The 21,176-nt window shown below is 37.8% G+C and overlaps 1 protein-coding gene and 1 long non-coding RNA gene across 4 annotated transcripts in view; one reads left to right on the top strand and one right to left on the bottom strand.

The window, feature by feature from the left end:
- Positions 1-572: 572 nt before the first annotated feature.
- pparg (peroxisome proliferator-activated receptor gamma) overlaps positions 573-21,176 on the top strand; it is a 38,962-nt gene continuing 18,358 nt past the window's right edge. Inside the window, exons 1-3 of one of the 3 annotated variants that reach the window (XM_082156487.1) lie at positions 573-726; positions 14,336-14,659; positions 17,220-17,389. In XM_082156487.1, coding sequence (XP_082012613.1) covers positions 14,338-14,659; positions 17,220-17,389 — 492 coding nt within the window. In that variant the 5' untranslated portion in view covers positions 573-726; positions 14,336-14,337. Of the gene's footprint in view, positions 839-5,966; positions 6,111-14,335; positions 14,660-17,219; positions 17,390-21,176 lie in introns of those variants that run through there. The other 2 variants (XM_082156486.1, XM_082156488.1) reach the window with 2 other exon arrangements.
- Positions 2,936-4,088, bottom strand: LOC309488393. Its single transcript, XR_014202114.1, has 2 exons — positions 3,312-4,088; positions 2,936-3,223 (listed from the first exon to the last, which is right to left on the bottom strand). It is a non-coding gene; the product is annotated as an uncharacterized lncRNA (long non-coding RNA).

Raw genomic sequence — 21,176 nt, forward strand, 5'->3', positions numbered from 1 at the left:
AAGATAATAATTCTGCGTTGATTTCTTCGGCTCTTCCGCGTTTATCCACGCGCTCCAAAGGTGTTCCAGATGGGAGGAGAAACAGAGGCGGTGTCGCAAACACACGGAGCTCCCTAACTAGACGACTTGACATCTTCACATGCTTTATGCGAAACAATGCTTTTGCATATTTAGTCATATTTACCTGATCCAAAAGTCTTTTTTTTTTTTGGGGGGGGGGGGGGGGGGGGGGTAGAATTGAAGCACAAATTTGAAGCATTTTGAGAATATTTAATCTAAATCGTTTAGAACATTCAGTGTCTTTAAATTACAGAATGCTTGATCACTATAAGTGTGCAGCGTATTATAGGCCTATAGTTTAATGCACGGAATCTTTATAGACGCACGCGCGTGTGTGTGTGTGTGAGAGAGAGAGAGAGAGAGAGAGAGAGAGAGAGAGAGAGAGAGCGCGCGTGCACGGATATATTCCCTCAAAATGCTGTCTAGTTAGGAAGCTCGTGGTGTTTTGACACAGCGCCATGAATTCTATCTTTGCGCCTTATATTCACACACACACACACACACACACACACACACACACACACACTGACTTGAGTGTTTGAGCCTGTAAGTAACCCACCGACCCGAAGCCGGACAGCAGGGAAACTCCTGCGACACACACACACACACACTCGACAGACAGCAGCGGGAGGAGGAGAGTCAGTGAACACCTTCAGACCCCTACAGGTCAGTGCACTTCAGACCAGCTCTAGTGAGCACAGGTGACTATACTGAAGATCTCTCACTGCATTAATGCTGCACAGACGCTTCAATATAAAAAAAACATCATTTACTGCGGGTAAGTGTCACTGGGACATCATAATATCACTTTATACGAACACATGGGGTTTGAGAGGAATTCTGAGGATCTGGGAATGATCTGAAAAGCGTGTGTGTTTAATAGGAGAGGTTCGTTTTCTAGGTTTGATTATATGTGCTGTTCTGTTTCTGAGTGAGTTTCAATACTTATATTTGCTGAGAATTCATCAGCATTTCCAGGTTTGATGTGTCTGGTAATAGTCAGATTATTATTGTGGAAAGCATTTGACTTTCATAGTGAATAATTTACAGTAAATATTGATTATCATAGCGGCCTCAAAACAGTGAATGTCGTGTGTTAGATTTATTTTATTTATTTATAATAATAATAAATTCGGTTGATAGGTTAAAATGATAAAACAATAGTGTTAATATTTTGTTTATGCTTATGGTTATGGTTTATTGTGCTTGGTGGAACATGTTGTGAACTTGAGAACTGACTTCATACATCCACTAAAAATCACCAAAACAGATTCAAATGACATGTTAGTTCTGACAAAACTATTATCAATATTAATGTTTTGTTTTGTTTTATCTTTCTCATAAATGTCCAAATACATGCTGGGGTCACTATATGTAATATATTCTTTATTTAAAACTTTATTATAATCAGTTCTGCAGAGATTGGATTTTAAACAATAAGCTGAGATTTAGATTTAGATTTATCTCTAAAGTGAGCCTTTACTTTGCAAACTAAGATTTGGTTTTGAGTGAGTAAAACTTCTGTCATTTAAAAAAAAAAAAAAAAAAGATTTCTGTGTATTTATTTGATTGGTTGAGATTGCACATGTGTAATATGATATGCATTATGAATATGAACTTGTTATCTGCCGAGATGCACATGTTATCGCTCCTCAACACACAGTAAATGAGTTTGTACATGTTGAACTACACAAACATATCCATAAAGAAGAGAATCAGATGTTTGCTGGTGTAAGCAGAGTTTAATTGAAGAACTAAAGTCAGATTCTTGTGACAGACTCAAATCGCTGTCGACGCACAATGTCTGGCCTGAAGTTATTTAAGGAAATCAAAGAACCGTATGACATTTATGATGCAAACACAAATTGCGAAATTAAAAAGAAAGCGGGGTCAGTAAATGTCTAATTCTGCTTTATCTGTAAACCTGAGGTCAGTCTCCTCGGTCAGATGCTCTGTGCTTTCAAATACAAATCCTACAAGTGGGAGAACGAGAACAAAAAAGAAAAAGAAAAACAGAAACTGAAAATGGAAATTGAAAAGTTTGTCACTTGGACTCAGAGAATGATTGTGTGTGTGTGTGTGTGTCGTTGTTGTGATGTGTGTGTTCATGTTTGTCTCGTGTATGTTGTTTGTGTCGTCGTTATGTTTGTGTGTGTGTGTTTGTTTGTTTGTTTATGTGTGTGTGTGTGTGTGTGTGTGTGTGTGTGTGTGTGTGTGTGTGTCATTGTGATGTGTGTGTTCAAGTTTTCCCCATGTATGTTGTTTGTGTCGTCATTATGTGTGTGTGTGTGTGTGTGTGTGTGTGTGTGTGTGTGTGTGTGTGTGTGTGTGTGTGTGTGTGTGTGTGTTTGCATATACAGTCCAAAAGTCTAGACTAGTGAAAATGCTTCTTTTTTCTATTTTAATATGAATTAATATGAATTTTTCATTACAAACTGTATTAACAGAGTAAGAATGTCAATGAACAGTTGGACTGAAAAATGAACATGAATGTAAAATATTAATTGATCATGTTCTTTAAACAAAAGCATCTTGTAATTCAGTGAAAGCACAAAGATCTTACATTTGATCCTCCATCTACAAGATTCTTCATTCTGAGTTTGTGTGTTTTACACGTTTACATCCGAAACTTTCTTTGTTTAAATGCGATCTTGAATCTGGTTGAGACGTTGTGGTGTTTAAAGCTCGTACAGTGTATAGAGTGAGACACACATGAGACAGACTGAGCTGTTATATAACACACTGATGGACTTCACCCTGTTGTCATAAATGTAAAGTGTGGAAATCGCAGCAGAAACACTGTTTACACTGATTTAATGCTAAAACTGCTGCACTTTGCTCATTTAGTTCTGGTGCACTGGAAACTACTGCAGTGTGTGTGTGTGTGTGTGTGTGTGTGTGTGTGTGTGTGTGTGTGTGTGTGTGTGTGTGTGTGTGTGTGTGTGTGTGTGTGTGTGTGTGTGTGTGTGTGTGTGTGTGTGTGTGTGTGTGTGTGTGTGTGTGTATTCACAGGAGTGGCTGTTTGGTTTCAGCGTAAAGATGATGGATTGTGTCTCTTTTGAAACGGCTCAGATATGCTTTAGTGTGTTATCTTGCACGTGTTTCTACACAGATTGCAGGATTATACAGAAGCATTTACTTCATTAGTGGCCATAAGCCGCACCTTTACACACACACACACACACACACACACACACACACACACACACACACACACACACACACACACACACACACACACACACACACACACACACACACACACACACACACACACACACGCCTCCTTCGCTTTACAGTTCAGTGGGCTGGAACTTCAGCTCTAAGAACCAGTTATGGCACCATTGCATACATGAAGGCAGATGCTTCTGTGGGTTGCATGTATATATACACACGGTGTGTTTGTGTGTGTGTGTGTGTGTGTGTGTGTGTGTGTGTGTGTGTGTGTGTGTGTGTGTGTGTGTGTGTGTGTGTGTGTGTGTGTGTGTGCTTTCCCTCCAGTGTTGACTTGCATTGAGAAGTGTCGTTGTCCTGCTGTTTACGTTGAAATCTGGGGATTTTTTAAGTAAAACTGAGGCTTATATTTATATATAATGCATTATAAAATTATGAATTACAGTGTGCCTTATAATGACTTGAATGGTCTTGTATGAATAATTGCAACCACAGTAAAAATTCATTGAACACACCTTAATGCATTGAAACACATGGCAAACAAGCCATTCCAGATATGCATATGATGTGCAGATATGAATATAATGCATTTGAACTTTAGTTACAATTATTTCTGAAACGATGTAATGCATTATACATAATTGACCCGCAAGTTGACGGAAATACTGGTTAACCTTGAATTTTTTTGACAATTTCTCATTTATGGTCATGAACATGCATGCAAAGTTCTAATATGTTGGTGTGTCGTGGATTGTGTAGAAGATCTGTGATGATTTCATGGTTAACCGCAGCAGCACAGACCCAAAATACTACTTTTTATTTCAATTTCTCATCTACACTCTGAGGGATTTACATTTACATTCTTGCATGTGGCAGACAGGCAAAAATAGAAACATTTAAAATAAAATACAAATCTAAATTATACAAAAAAAATTTGCAATACTGTTTATAATATTCATATAAATTTTTTTTACAACAAATGGTTAAAAATAATTGTTAAATATAGTTTTAAAAATGATTTGTTTTCATGTTTATTTTTGCTGCAATGTGTGAGAAGTATTAATATTAAACTATATACAGTTTTTAAAAGATTTTTTTTTTCATAGTGCAATTTTTCGTGAATTGCATTGAATCCAATTATGAAAATCATAAAAATCGTAGGCAGAAGTTGAACATAATCCAGGCTAAAGTAAAGTGTGACCCGCTTCGCTTGTCATTTAAGCCTCATTTCTTTATTAACAACTATCAAATGAGCAAATGCTTTGCCTTTTGCAAACAATATTTAAAAACTGATATTTCACATGTATGAAAACTAGTCTTTGTCAGCGACGTTTTAGTGTTTTTCCGTCCTTTTCTTAAAGCAACTGAGACGTTATTGGTACAGATGACAAACAGAAATGACGGTCCTGTTTTAATTGCATGGATCAGATGAAATTGGAATGAAGTTCACATACTTTGCACCTTCGGACTGCAGTGAGTTCTGGTTTTGTGGTTTTGTGAGCTCTTCACACTGAGATCCGCTCTGCTCGTGTGAATGTGAGTCTTATCTTCTGCTGGTTTAATTACAACTGTGATGCAATGTGACAATGTCCATAAACGAGTGTGCGATACGAAACGCAGAGCTCAGGGTGAAGTCCAGAAGGTTTAAGGAGATGCGTCGCTATCAGAGGCTATAACTCACTCTGTCAGGAAGACTCTAAACACTGAGCTCTGAAGGTCTTTGGAAACAAGCTTCCCAGTAGATGATGTGACCCAAACTAAACCTCTCCCCCTTTCCGGTCCACCTCGAGGAACAGGGAAGACCCTTCCCTTCATTTCACGGGATTCGCAGTCGTAGCGAACGCGAAGGCCTTGACAGAAAACATGTTCCTTCCTGGTCCGGTTAGGAAGCTCCGCAAAACCCCCAGGAGAGCCATCCAGCATTAACTCATTCCTATTAAAAGTAATTGGGAGAAAGTTCGTGTCCTTAGATGTTGTGCAAGTCGAAATCCTTCAGAAGCTTCACAATCCAGCTTGGGTTTTGCTCAAGTCCCTCGCGAGTGTTTGGCTTCGACATCAGAACAGATTGTTTGTCCTTTACTCAGATGGTCTTTCAGGCGGTTTAGAAACCGTCTCGAGATGAATCTCCAGATGAATCATAGTTTCATAGTTCATGTTCCACACTGCAAATAAAGCAGCTCTTCCGTCTTATTTTCCAGCACAAATATCTAAATCAATGAAGATATTAAGTCTTGTTTATGGAGAAAAAATGATGAAAATGAAGTGAGTTTGTGCTTAAAACCAGAGCAAATCAATGGAGCAAATCTGAAGGAAAACAAGATCATTTTTCTGCCCTCATTGACAGATTTTAAGCATAAACATCATTTTTCAGACTTAATATATTCAGTCATTTTGCTGCTTCTCCAGTAAATGTATCTTGATTTGAGAATGCTTAGAGATTTGTGCTGGAAAACAAGCAAAAATACTAGTAAAAATACTGCATTTTAGTCACATTTATGATCATAAAGGACTGTAAAACTCAATGCAGCGCACACTCATCCGTTATCTTGACGTACGTCTTTATTAAGCCGCTGAGGACACGTGAACAGCCTGCTTTGAGTTTACTCGAAGGCCTTGTGTCGGTGTCGACGCTGTTCTGCGAAGAGAAGAGGAACCAGAAGAGTTTTGAGTGAGAATGAAGCAACAGGAAATCATCAGGCTAGCCTGACACCTCATAGCAGGACCACATGATGCTGTCTGCACTTCTGCTGAGCCCGTGAACCGTCAAAACCGGACTCGACTATCTCCACTTCCTGTTCAATTTCATACAACCGCAGATATAGCCAGTGTCTTGTCAAAAGTTCAGTCACTGAAGACTCACTGAGGATCTGTCGAGGGTGAGCCGTGAGGTTTTACTCTGGTTTTCTTCTGGTCTTGGTTTATGTGCAGAGTTTGTGTTCCTTTTAGAACTGTGAATTGAAACTTGTCATATAGTCTGGACTGCGATCTGCCGAAGTGTGAGACTGTGACGAGATTTGGTAATTGAGTTACAGATCTGCCTTTCTTCAAGCCGTCGTTGTTGAAAAATAATAATGCTTTAGGGATTGTTCACGCAAAAATGAAATCATTTCTACAGTATAAGAACGTTCCTATTGGGTTTTGAAAGCATTATTTCGTTCAAAACATCCGGTTTTTTAAATGTTCTTGGGAACATTACATTGTATCATTCTTCAAACATTATGGGAATGTTACTTTTGAATGTTCTCTGAAAGTTCTAAAATAAGATACATTTAAAAAAACGTTACATTCAAAATAACATTGAACAAACGTTCTATTAACGTTACTGGAAGAACGCTTGTTCGGAGAACCTCACAGACTGTGACGAGATTGTCACTGATTCATCGCTTTAAAGGGATTGTTTGTGCAAAAATGAAACATTTTTAAGAATATGTTCTAAGAACGTTCCCATTAGATTTTAAAAGCATTATTTGGGGGTTTTTTTAACGTCTTTTTCTTGGTTATGTGAACGTTAAGGGACCATTACATTGTATCATTCTTCAAACATGATGGGAATGTTACTTTTGAATGTTCTCTGAAAGTTCAAAAACAAGATACATTTAAAAAAAAAAAAAAAAAAAAATCTGTTGCATTCCAAATAACTTTGTTCAACTTGTCAAACCTGTACAACTTACTTCTCCAAAATACAATAAAAAGATACTTTGAAGAATGTATAATCAAACCATTTTGGTTACCATTGACTTCCATTATATGAAAAAAATTAAAAAAATACATATCTCAAAATATATTTGATGTTCCCTTATGTTTGTAATGTCAAGTAAATGATTACAAAACTTACATTTTTAGTGCTTTCAGGAATATTTCAGTTAGTACTTAAAGGTTTATCGGTCACCATTCATTCCTCATAGTAAATAATGAGGAGTAATAACTCAAAGTAAAAAAATTAGGAATAATTACTACATAAATAACATAGTCAACTAATGAACCTTATTGTAAAGTGTTACCGCATTATAAATAGTGATGACTTGTAACTGACTGCTGTCTTATGCATTTACTGTGCAGAATTCCCCCCCGGTGAGCTCGTTCTCGAACACGTCAGAAGAATAAATCAGGGTTCACTCGTGCCATGCTTGCGGGATTCATGCCAGCCTACCTAAACTGTGGTCAGAAATGTGTGTAACGTGACACCTACATCAAAGTGGCACATGTGTGCCTCGCAAAAACAGTAGTAGCCGAGTAGGCGTCCAGACAGTCTGGTGGAGACTCATAGTGAGAGGTCAGAGGTCATGGTGTGTTTCTGGATCTTCTGAGCTTTGAGGTCGAGCTGGGTCTCTGCCCACCACACACTCCTACACACTCCTACACACTCCTTCTGAGGAAAGTGTTGCATCAGGTGAGCAGATTCACTCCTGAGCACCGATATATACAGGCGAACAAAAGACATTCAGACACCAGACATCATGCTTTATCTCTAGTGTGTGCAGGACACTAGAGTTCATTACTGTAAGTGAGGAGAGCAAGGTAAAGTAAACTGTGTCATATTATACCCAAATATTCTTCATACAGTGACTACCAGTAAAAATCTGGGAGCAAAACTGATTGGGACACTTTGAGCTGATCATGTTTTGCTGAAGTGTTTTGTCTTTAATTGCTAATGCTCTTTTTACACACAGACTGAACACAATGAAGCATTGCTTGGTGATTGGTTGAGCTAAACTGGTATTATCTAATTGTGTAGTTAAATTTAACAGCTGACAGATATTCAACATAATTCATGTGTGAGACAGTCTAACAGAAGGACGGACAAAACCAGTCAAATATCCACTGAGTTCTGCTCATATTTCATTACCATTGTCTAAACTATAGCAAATAAACTGTGATAATGTGAGAAATGTTGAAGGTGTCTGAATACATTTTGGTTCGACTGTATATATGAACTAAATTTTAAAAAAATGTACAACAAAACTGAACCATTACTGAACTTCCTTAAGCTGGACTGTGACTCTATCTTCTTCTAAACAAACTCTGTTGCATTATTTTCCGGTAATCTCAGTAAAGCTGCTGTGAATCACTCAGTGTTGTATAAAGCGCTGTATAAATGAAGGAGACGTGACTTCTGTAGATTAAAGGACATCAACATCGTGCAATCTTAGAGAGCTGGTGGCCGATGTAAAGAACATATATATGATATTACACTATTTCATTGAAAGATAGTAATAACTCATGCATTACAGTTGCTGAAATGAAATTTATATTGGCAACACTTCATTTGTGTATTATGTACTTTAATGTTCTTACTGTAGTAATGACAATAAACTGTGCATGATTACAATTAACCCTAAACCAAACCCTAATCATATAGTAAGTACATGTTGTTAATTAATATTACTAAGTTCTTAAATGTATAATTACAATGTAACAAGGATGCATTAAAATAAAGTGCAACATTTATAATTATTTTACATAATATTTACTAAATTAGAAAAAAATTAAATAAACAGATTTATAACTTAGTTATAACTTATAACTTTTTCACAAATAATTTTGGTATTTGTTCTGTAAAAAATGGAAAGTCATGGTTTATTCACACTCGAAACTGGCATGTTTTCACATTATTCCGTGCATTTTGAAAATGCAGAATGAAAGCCATTGAAAATGAACAAATAAAAAATCTTGATAAACTTGATAAATAAAATAGATTTATGCTAAGATGGAAACTTCATGATTCTAGTATGAATATGGGCGTATAATATATGGCATGGGCGTATAATAAATCATTAAAATTCATCGCTAACTGTTTTTTATCTGGATAGTGTGAGTTCACGTCGAGGATTTAATGTGAATAAATCTAGATCTAAATTCCTGCAGTCTACAAAAGCACACTTCACAAGTTTGTTTATTAGATATTCAAAGGCTTGTTCATGTGATATAAATGTGTATTTGCTGAATGCTGACGGTAGACCATCATTAAAAATGCCAAATATTCACATATATATATATATATATATATATATCAGTTCCATATTTATATGATGTCCTCTGAAATAAATCTGTAAAGATAGGGCCCAATGTTGCATGAGAACATGAAGTGTCTTCACATCTCAGATTTCTGTGCAGAATGACAGCGAGAGCGATTGCGGAGGAATATTAGGCTCTTCTGTGGCGTTTTAGACACAAAAAACAACATTTCCTTTTGTGTTTCACAGAAATTAACAAGAGTAAGTCATGAAAGGAGTTTCATTTTTACTCACACAAAACCGGCATTTGGTTAATCAAGCTGATCGTAGAGAAATACTGTACATATCACAAGAACCTGTGAAAATAAGACTTACACCCTTTTATCAGATGTTGAGAGGTGTTATCGTTCGCTGAATCTCCATTGGGAAAGGTTCTAGGAAACAGAAGTCAGTCTGCGATCAGAAGCCTGGAGGATGAATGTGGTCGAGCGGGTTCTTCTTGTAATCTCTCAGTTTTTAACGCGCATGTGAGTCTGGAGATTTGAGAACTTGTAAGTGAGCTTTCATAATTCACTGCCCTCGCAGAAGAAAGGGCTTTATGGTGTTGAACCTCACAGGCTTCCTTCAGGCACTTCAAACTCTTCACATCATTATGGATTTTAAATCACTTTGGGGGTTTTTTTTGTTAAATTTTATGAATTAAGCCGCTTGTTTATCACTGAAAGAATACATTTTCTTTAAAACCCCCTAGAGTTTTACATCGAACCTTTTGAATGTTTCAGCATTTGTGAGGCCCTCGCTCTTGCTCGAGGCGTTCTGTTAGAGTAACATGTGAAAATGTTGTGGCCTCATTCTTTTCTGGCTTGGCGTTTATTTGATGTTCTTAGGAAATATCAGTGAAAAACATCACGGTCCTGTTGCAATCGTGTCCCTGCGGAAAGATTTCACATAACAGAAGGCTTTGCTTGACTTTCTAACATCTGAATATATCACTAACTTTGGTTACACTTTATCTTACAGTGTAATTATGCATTTAAGTACTGAGTAATATTAATGAACTACATGCACTTAATATAGGATTAGGGTTTGGTTTAGTGTTTGTTGCATGTAATTATGCATAATTTGCAGTTATTAAGGAGATGTAACGTGTAATAAGGACACTGTAAAATAAACCGTTTAGTCACCAAAACACAATGTCGTTATAATGCACAGTAAAAAAACATATTTTTTAACCCAACCGGTGGGTTACACATATTGGGTCACTCTGTTGGGTCATTTGTAAAACCGTTGAGTCATTTCTAGTAATAACCCAGCTGTTGGGTTAAATACGTATGTTGTACACTTGTGTATTTTTAATTTATGTGCACGATTTTGTAAATTTAAATAAAATTCTAGACTCCCAAATATTTAGTTTGTAATTTAAATATGTATTTGTTGAGACATATTTATTGTTTTATACAAATAAACAATCTGTATTTGAAAACAACGTGTATTGTATTTATTAAAATAATGTCATAAATAAAAATAAATAGTTAACTGTTGTTTTAAGCCAATGCATTTGGTTAAAAGCCAGTTGAGTTAACCAGTGAAGTTAACTATTTATTTTAATTTTATTTTTGATAGTTGGGAAGGAGCTATACCACCCCATAGTTGGGTTATTTTTAACCCAACATTATTAAGTGAGTGTTAATGAAGCTTTAGTGTGCGTGTCGTTCTCTAGACAGAGAAAAGAATGGTAACGTCTAAATGAACTGGTCTGATATATGATTTAACATCACTGAAGAAACCAAAATACATCAGTTTAAACCAACAAAACCAGAGTACAGATTTGTCTGCCGTTCTTGAACTCGACGTTTGTCTGACATTCACTGCAAGATCAGACTTGGCTGAAGGACGCAGTGCTGAAAATGTTGGTTCACGTGGTGTTTGTTGTCTTTTGTTAAGATACAAGGCATTAACTTGACAATTTGTCATGTATTGTTGTGTTCAACTCGCACGTCATATCGAGGCAAACAGTTCGGGTCTCAGAGTCACGTAATGAAGATCTGCAAGTGCTGGCCTGGTGATAATCTGCACACATATTCACAGTCGTAGACAGAAAAACACTGTGGTGGAAAAAAAAAACAATTCAGGTTTGACCTTATATTTCAATGGGCTTGTGGTTTCAACCAAAATATCTCTAGGTTTTCAACCACTTGAGTCAGAGGAGAAGTGTAGGAGAGTTTGTCTCACTAAACTCAATTTCTGACAATTGCCAACTGGAGCAAATGATGTTTACCACATTTCAAAATGGGCATGTTATGAACGGAAACTTTACTAAGAATAGAGTTCTTCAGCTCACTATATGAAGAAAAGCTGCTCTCCCTCCTGACAAAAGACAATTGGTCGTGGGGTGATCGTCGGGTCGATCGCATTCCGATCGGAAAGTGCTGGTATTTTTGGGAAGCCATTGGGAATCTTTCCAAGTGTTGAAGTGACGCTGGAGTCCGTCTCTTCGCTGGCATGTTTAGCATGAACTAAAAGCTGGCGTTCCAGTCTGGTGATGAAAGATTTCTGGGTGTGAAAACTTTACATTTAAACCCCTTTGTGTCATCCGGACAAGACCAGAACTGCTTAATCTGTGTAAATTGTAGGTTTTATCCATGAAAAGCCATTTTTTGGTGTGTGTGTGTGTTACAGAAACTGCTTTTGTGGAGAATTTCAGACGTGTGGTTTTTCACAACTATCAACCTTGATTATATAAATTAAAAAAACGAACTGATGGGTTAACCGTGTTAGACTTCGGTTTATTATCACCTACAATCTTTTATCTGTGGTAGTTTATCTCTGAATTAGTCTATATTTTGCACGTCTGAAACCAGAAGAGCCTGTGTCTCAAAGATTAACAGGGAAAAAACATTCTGACATTTCAAAAGGTTTCATAACGCAAACGTGTTTTAAAACGCACACTAAACCATCCATTTTACTAGCAGGTGACTCTACAAACATTGTAATACAACGCCTACAAGGGATTGGCCATGCTATTGAGAAGAGTTTTACTGCTAAACCTGTGCTTGGATTATAGACAGAAAACCTGTCATGCATGAACGTCATCTTTAGGGTAAAATCAAGTATATAGACAAGAGCGATAACTACAGAACTCGGTCAGTTATAGAGTTAAAGATGATTTACATGTCTGAGTATGACTTGTAAACACAGTAATAAATGTATTTATATAAATATTTTTAAGAGGCTATTTTATGCAAAGTCTTGATGATGTTTCAGGCTCTACTAGAACAGGTTTTCCTGCTTGAATGTTGATTATTTTCCTCATATTCTCCATTGTTGCGGCTCCTCTCTTCCCAGTCTGTCAGTAACGCTCTGTTTACTTCCTGTCTCTATGAAGCCCCTCCTTCTGAAAAGCACACTGTTCTCTGATTGGTCGGCTGGAGCAGTGTGTTGTGATTGGTCGAGCGCTTCGAGTGTGTTTGGGAAATGTCCCGCCCCTTCCCATAACCGCCAGTTTAACACACTACTAACTAACTCAACCAGGCCCCGCCCCTTTATTCTGCATATGAATTATTATAATGAGGAAGAAACTCAAGACTACACTGGAGGCGTTTCAGGAGTTCAGAAACACTGACACTGATATAGAGAAGAACTTCTGCACGATTAGCAGAAGAGAAAATAATGAAAACAATAAACGTGTTTCCAGAAGACTCAAACTGTGGCGTTCCGCTCATGATGCTCAAACAAACACACCAGTGTTTTGAAAGCATAAACACTTTTCTGGGAAATACTGTAGTTATCTCAGCATCTTTTTAAGATTGAATAACTGACACACTTCACCTTTAACTACGACTGCCGAACACGGTCAAATACAAGTGTGAAGCTAATCAAGTCAATCTTTATTTATACAGCGCTTTTTATAATACAGTGTTTCAGAGCAGCTTTACAGAGATAACAGGAGAATAATGCAACAGAGTTTGTTTCCGGAAGAAAACAGAGTCACAGTCCAGCTTCAGTAAGCTCAGTGATGGCTAATAACCATATTGATGATATGTATCATAACTGTTTTATACTGTAGCTTCGTTTACACACACATTTACACTAGCAGGTTCCCCTTTTCAGTCTAATCTGACCATCTGGTTCACACTTTGAGCTTCGTCGGTGCCCGTTGATATCTGAGGTGTTGATTCTTCATGAACGTCTCAGCGTTTCATGCGCTCGAAGCCCTTTGGCCTGATTTGAAGTCTTGATCTCTTTGAATGAATGTTTCCTCTGAAGACACTCGAGGGTTTCGCATGCGCTGAAATCCTGTTCAAAACTGTGCATTTGTGTTCATAAGGGACTATACACAATAACCAACCATTTAATCTATGATATAAGTGTGAAGATTATTCATCTTCATCTGCTATCCACGGTTCATCATAAACATATAATCAGGGAATCTAAATCAAATCACACAGCATAAATCACAAAACATATTCAATCGAGCAGAAGTCGCATAGCTAATTAAATAAATGTTTGCATTTAAATTTGACAGTAACAAGATTTTTAATTTTCTAGAAGAAAAAAAAAAAACCAATACCATCTTTTATATTCCAGTCATTGATTGCTCTGTAAACAGATTACTGTGATGATTTTACCATGGTAAATTATCATAATTAATACAGTTAGGGTTAGTGCTGTAACATAAATGAATAACATTTAAATAATAAAATACCGGTGATACTCAATGTGTCCTTGTTGCACATCTCACATGTATTTATTACTGTAGTAACAGTAAATGATGCATAATTACACTAAACCAAAACCCATAGTATGTGCATTAGTTAATTATTATTATGCCGCTCTTTTTTGTTATTACATTGTAACAAGGGCACATTAAAAGGTTACACAGTGTAATTAGATATTTAGATAAACCTTTAGATATTTGTACCAAAAGCGAAGAGCACCAGAGGAACATTAATTTTCAGTGTATTACAGTATCTATTTCCAGTGTAGTATCTATTGTGTTTTGGCCAAACTCAAAGAAAGCAGTGACGCACGTATCGTGATGTGGCTTGGGAAAGCACAGCAGGCTGAGAACGCTGCTGGAAACGCTGTTGATGTTGTTGATGTTGTTTGCCTTTGGCCTCATTCTGCTGTGGCTCTGTGTTTGTCAGATATGGTGGACACGCAGACGTTCGCCTGGCCCGTGGGATTCGGCCTAAGCGCTCTGGAACTGGAGGAACTCGACGACAGCTCGCACTCGCTGGACTTGAAGCCTTTCTCCACGCTGGACTACACCAGCATCTCCGGCATCGAGTACGAGCCGAGTCCGCAGAACGAGCCGCCACACATGATGGATCTGACACACATGTACAGTTACAGGACTCAGGAGAACTTCAGGACTCAGGAGAACTTCAGGACACAGGAGAGCATCTACAGATCTCACGAGAGCAGCTTCACCGCGGAGGAGAGCGGATACAGAGCGCACCAGTCTCACAGTACTGCACTCACACTTTTTACTTACTCACTCACTTAATAATAACCCAACGAGTAACCCAACTATGGGCTGGTATAGAGGACAGAGTACTGCATTCACACTTTTTACTTACTCACTTAATAATAACCCAACGAGTAACCCAACTATGGGCTGGTATAGAGTACAGAGTACAGAACTCACACTCATTACTCACTCACTTAATAATAACCCAACAAGTAACCCAACTATGGGCTGGTATAGAGGACAGAGTACAGCACTCACACTCATTACTCACTCACTGAATAATAACCCAACGAGTAACCCAACTATGGGCTGGTATAGAGTACAGAGTACTACACTCACACTCACTACTCACTCACTTAATAATAACCCAACGAGTAACCCAACTATGGGCTGGTATAGAGGAGAGAGTACTGCACTCACACTTTTTACTTACTCACTCACTTAATAATAACCCAACGAGTAACCCAATTATGGGCTGGTATAGAGGACAGAGTACTGCACTCACACTTTTTACTTACTCACTCACTTAATAATAACCCAACGAGTAACCCAACTATGGGCTGGTATAGAGGACAGAGTACTGCACTCACACTCATTACTCACTCACTTAATAATAACCCAACGAGTAACCCAACTATGGGCTGGTATAGAGTACAGAGTACTGCACTCACACTCATTACTCGCTCACTTAATAATAACCCAACGAGTAACCCAACTATGGGCTGGTACAGAGGACAGAGTACAGCACTCACACTCATTACTCGCTCACTTAATAATAACCCAACGAGTAACCCAACTATGGGCTGGTATAGAGGACAGAGTACTGCACTCACACTCATTACTCACTCACTTAATAATAACCCAACGAGTAACCCAACTATGGGCTAGTGTAGAGTACAGAGTACTGCACTCACACTCATTACTCGCTCACTTAATAATAACCCAACGAGTAACCCAACTATGGGCTGGTATAGAGGACAGAGTACAGCACTCACACTCATTACTCGCTCACTTAATAATAACCCAACGAGTAACCCAACAATGGGCTGGTACAGAGGACAGAGTACAGCACTCACACTCATTACTCACTCACTTAATAATAACCAAACGAGTAACCCAACTATGGGCTGGTATAGAGTACAGAGTACAGAACTCACACTCATTACCCGCTCACTTAATAATAACCCAACGAGTAACCCAACTATGGGCTGGTATAGAGTACAGAGTACTGCACTCACACTCATTACTCGCTCACTTAATAATAACCCAACTATGGGCTGGTATAGAGGACAGAGTACTGCACTCACACTCATTACTCGCTCACTTAATAATAACCCAACTATGGGCTGGTATAGAGGACAGAGTACAGCACTCACACTCATTACTCACTCACTTAATAATAACCCAACGAGTAACCCAACTATGGGCTGGTATAGAGGACAGAGTACTGCACTCACACTCATTACTCACTCACTTAATAATAACCCAACGAGTAACCCAACTATGGGTTGGTATAGAGGACAGAGTACTGCACTCACACTCATTACTCGCTCACTTAATAATAACCCAACGAGTAACCCAACTATGGGCTGGTATAGAGGACAGAGTACTGCACTCACACTCATTACTCACTCACTTAATAATAACCCAACGAGTAACCCAACTATGGGCTGGTATAGAGGACAGAGTACTGCACTCACACTCATTACTCACTCACTTAATAATGTGGGTTAATTTGAACAGTTTTAACACCCAACAGTAACTGTAAGTTAACTATTTATTTTTTATTTTTGACATTATTTTAATAAATAAAATACAAGTTGTTTTCAAATACAGATTGTTTATTTGTATAAAACAATAAATATGTCTCAACAAATATATATTTAAATTACAAACTAAATATTGGGGAGTCTAGAATTTAATTCAAATATACAAAATTATGCACATAAATGAAAAATACACAAGTGTACAATACAACATACGTATTTAACCCAACAGCCGGGTTATTACTAGAAATGACCCAACGATTTTAAAAATGACCCAACAGAGTGACCCAATATGTGTAACCCACCGGTTGGGTTAAAAAATAACCCAACATTTTTTACTGTGAGGAAACTCTTGTGTGATGCTGGGAGAAGTTAAAGGGATAGTTCAGTCAAAAACAACTCTCTCATCATGTACACTGACGGTCAAGTCTGGGGTCTTTAAGATTATGTTTTTGAAAGAGTCTCTTCTGCTCACCAAAGCTGCATTTATATGATTTAAAAATTCAGTAAAAAAAAAAAGTTAACTTTTATTCCAATGTAAAACAGCTGTTTACGTTCTAATAATCTAAAAAATAAATAAAATAAAAAAACGAATATTTTTTATTAAATAATGCAGCCTTAGTGAGCAGAGGACACTTTAAGAAATCTTAACTATTCCAAACTGTATTTCTAATTATTGAGTGAACTATTCATTGAACTCTTTTAGTTTTACCGTAATATGACTGTACAAATAAGTATCTGTTTAATAAATGTGTTTCTTATTCTAAAGCTGCTCTCTTTGATCCGTTTCAGACTTGATCAAGCTTGAACCCGAGTCTCCTCCTCAGTTTGCAGAGAACAGCCTGTCGTTCTCCAAAGCTCCGGACGACCCGTCGGCCTCGGTGTTGAACATCGAGTGTCGTGTGTGTGGAGACAAGGCCTCGGGCTTCCACTACGGCGTTCACGCCTGCGAGGGATGCAAGGTACGCCTTAAAACCACTTCACAAAACTAACACTCATTAATCACTGAGTCACGAGAAATATGCCATCAAACATCCAGCTGAACACCGCCAGTCAGAGGTTTGGGATCGGGAAGAGTCTCTTCTGCTCACCAAGGCTGCGTTTATTTGATTAAAAATACAAAAAATACAGTAAAAACAGTGAAATATTATTCCAGTGTAAATCAGCGGTTTTCTATGTGAATATATATAGTAAAGTGTAATTTATTCCTGTGATCAAAGCTTCCGATCCAGAACGTTTGACCGGTAGTGTGTGATGTCAGGCATTGCTTGTTTAGTGTTTAGAGTCGGGATGATCGCACACAATCCCACGGGATCAGCCGAAGCTCAGGGGATCCTGGGGTCAAACTCACCGCTTTCCACTTTCCAGCTCAGATCTTTAACCATCACACCACAGCACCCACACACACACACACACACACACACATGTTTGATAGAGAACATGCATTAATACCCCGAAGACATGACACTCTTCCAGTCATTCTGACAAATTTAGAACATTGAACATCGAATTCATTCTCAGACATGCAGATAAGGTCTGAAAATGCTTCTGAACCCGTCTGACACTTCAACCGCAAAACCCTCGGCAAGTTTCCACTGCGGCAGAAATATGTACGGGCAGAAAGATATGTCTCAATAAGAATAATCATCTGAGTGGGTGACCTAGACATCTCAGGTGCTCACATTTCCCACACACTCGACGTCTGTGGTTTAGATGAGACATCGCGCACACACACACACACACACACACACACACACACTCGCCCTCATACGCGCTCTACACTTTCTTTTTTAAACAAATCAATACTTTTATTCGTCAGTGATGCATTAGATTGATCAATCGTGCAGTAAAGACGTTTCTAATGTACAAAAGATTCTATATAGCGGTTCTTCAGAACTTTCTATTGATCAAAGAATCCTGAAAAATGAAATGCATCGCGGTTTCCACTAAAATATGACTTTTCAACACTGATAATAATAATCATAAATGTTTCTTGAGCATCAGATCCTCATATTAGAGTGATTTGTGAAGGATCATGTGACACTGAAGACTGGAGTAATGATGCTGAACATTCAGCTTTGATCACAGGAATAAATTACACTTTACTATATATTCACACAGAAAACAGATGATTTACATTACAATAATATTCCACTGTTTTTACTGTATTTCTGATCAAAAACACAGTCGAATCTCTTCTGAACGCTAGTGTAGATATCATCACGCAAACGTTTCTGAAAAGTGTTGATGCGAAGACTTTTGCAACAGGATGATCCTTTAAAACAACGCAAATCTGGTGGCTAACCACATCCACGCTCGATCTGCTGCTTTCTCTGAAGAATCAAAGGACTTCGCCAGAACTGTTTAATGTGTGTTTGTCTGATAAACACATGTCAGAAACAACTACATTTGGGATGGTCCTACTGTGGCTTTACTAAAAATGGTGCGACCACAAGAGAAACTGGTATTGTTCCCCGTCCCCTCACTTAACAATGCTTAAAGATGAGTTCAGCCAACCAGGTTAACTCATTTATTGTTTAACAATACAAAGCCCATGCTGTTACACCTTACTATATATATTTTTGGCCTACGATGTTTCTAAATTTAAAAGTGGAGGTATCGAGAGGCAGAGTAAATGCATGAAAAACATCCTCTTAAAGGCTCTTTCCTGTGTGCATAGTTCTCACATCACTATGTATTTTTTTACAAACTAAAAATACTGCCTGGAGCGGCTCTGTCACAACACATGTGTATGAAAATGTCTACCAAAAATAGATAGTCGACGTCTTGTTGCACCCTGTGTTGTTTCCACTGGAAATCTGCTCTGGTTTAGAAGCGTATTCGGCGTTGCACGTGGCTTTTCATAATATTTGCACATGCATTCTCCACTTATTAATGATAAGTGTCAAGACTAAGACTAACAAGAATTGTTTTCTGGCCAAAGTCCAGAGCTGGCCGTCCTTGTCAGTCCTAATGCGGTGTTATTTAGATAAAGCCAGCTATCGTGAGACCACAGGTTATCTTTGGGTGCGTAATGACTCGAGTGACATGTTTGAATCGGGGCTCCTGATTAGAGCGAGATTTAAAGCACTGAGAGCAACACTTGATGAAGGTAAAGTTAGCAGAATAATTCACGGTTACACTTTATTTTAAGGTGTCTTTGTTACAGTGTTATTATATATTCAAGTACTGAGTAATATTAAGCAACTACATGTACTTACTATAGGGTTAGGGTAGGATTACGATTGGGTTGCATGTAATTATGCACAATTTACTGTTATTACTATAGTAACATATGTAACAAGGACACTGTAACCAAATTCACCTAAAAATCTTTTATTATGAACCCATATTAGTCTCTTTGTGATCACCACAGTGATTGTCGCTCTTTGTCTCGTGACGAATGGGATTCGAAGCTTTCGAGCGTTATAATGAATCACCATAAAAGTTCCCTCTTAAAATCAAGGGTTTTTTGCAGTGATGCCATAGAAGAATCATTTATGGTTCCTCAAAGAAGCTTTCAGTGAACAGCTTTTAAAAAACCCACGAAGGATCATTTGAATAATCTGAAGAACCTTTTCCACGGTAAAGAGTCACTGAAGGTTCCATGGATGTTAAAGGTTCTTGACAGAACCATCGATGCCAGTAAAGAAGAGTCATACTGGAACTTCCTCATCATCGAACTCCAGGACTGGATCAGTCTGATTTCTGAATGAACCGAAGGGACTCGTTCAGGGTCTCGCTCACAGCCGGTGTGTTCTCAGATCAGACTCTGTGTTGAAGATGTCGAGGTTTAATCACACAAATCCTAGAATACTATAGGAATATAAGTCATGTACTCTGATTTATTAAAGCTTAATGGTACATGTGTTATTTAATATTTAGATGCTAATATAGTTTTTATTAATATTTTGAATTAGTTTTAATTTTTATATTTTCTGTTTTCATTTTAATTTTAGTTAAAGTCTTAGTAAATGTGTTGTTTTTTAAATGTCTATACAAGTTTTTATTTGTTTTATTTTTTCATTTTATTTTGAGTTATTTTTGTACATCAAGTTAAACTGAATGAAAATAATTTTTTTATGTTTTTCGTTGTATGTACGGTTAGCCCTGTATGGCCCTTCTGTCTGCTTTCTGAAGTTTGAAAGCTTCACTCCCGATTCACTGTAATTGAATGGAAAAGAGCGTTTTTCAACATCTTTCCTTTTGAGTTCGATGGGAGAATGCAGTGATTTGGAATTTGTTCGTTTTTGGGTGAACTTTTCCTTTAAAGATACATGATGAATGTTTGTCCCTCTAGTGGTTAAAACCAAAACTGCATGTATTTTGTGGAAGAACATTGTTGTGGTCGTGCTTCGGCTCTGAGCGGATGAATATGATTCTTCTGCTGTTCATAAAACACTCATTACTAGAGATATAACCAGTTTAGATTCAATTCAATTCAATTCAAATTTATTTGTATAGCGCTTTTCACAATACATATTGTCTCAAAGCAGCTTTACAGAAGGTGTATTTCAAAAAATGTACATAGAAAAATACAGTTAGTTAATCATGCATTAATTTAGGGCATAACATATCGCCGGCGTCGAGTCGTCTCCTCACGGGCGTGGAGTCGTCTCTGCATGGGTGTTGGGGCATCTGAAGTTTCCATGAGAGGCTGGATACAGACTGGAGCTGACGTACTCTATTTACCTCGGGACTAGCGTCCCGAGATAACAACAGAAAAGCAGATGGGAAATAATTAGCGTA

This window comes from Leuciscus leuciscus (genome assembly GCF_965113295.1).
Source record: "Leuciscus leuciscus genome assembly, chromosome: 23".
Classification (NCBI taxonomy): domain Eukaryota; kingdom Metazoa; phylum Chordata; class Actinopteri; order Cypriniformes; family Leuciscidae; genus Leuciscus; species Leuciscus leuciscus.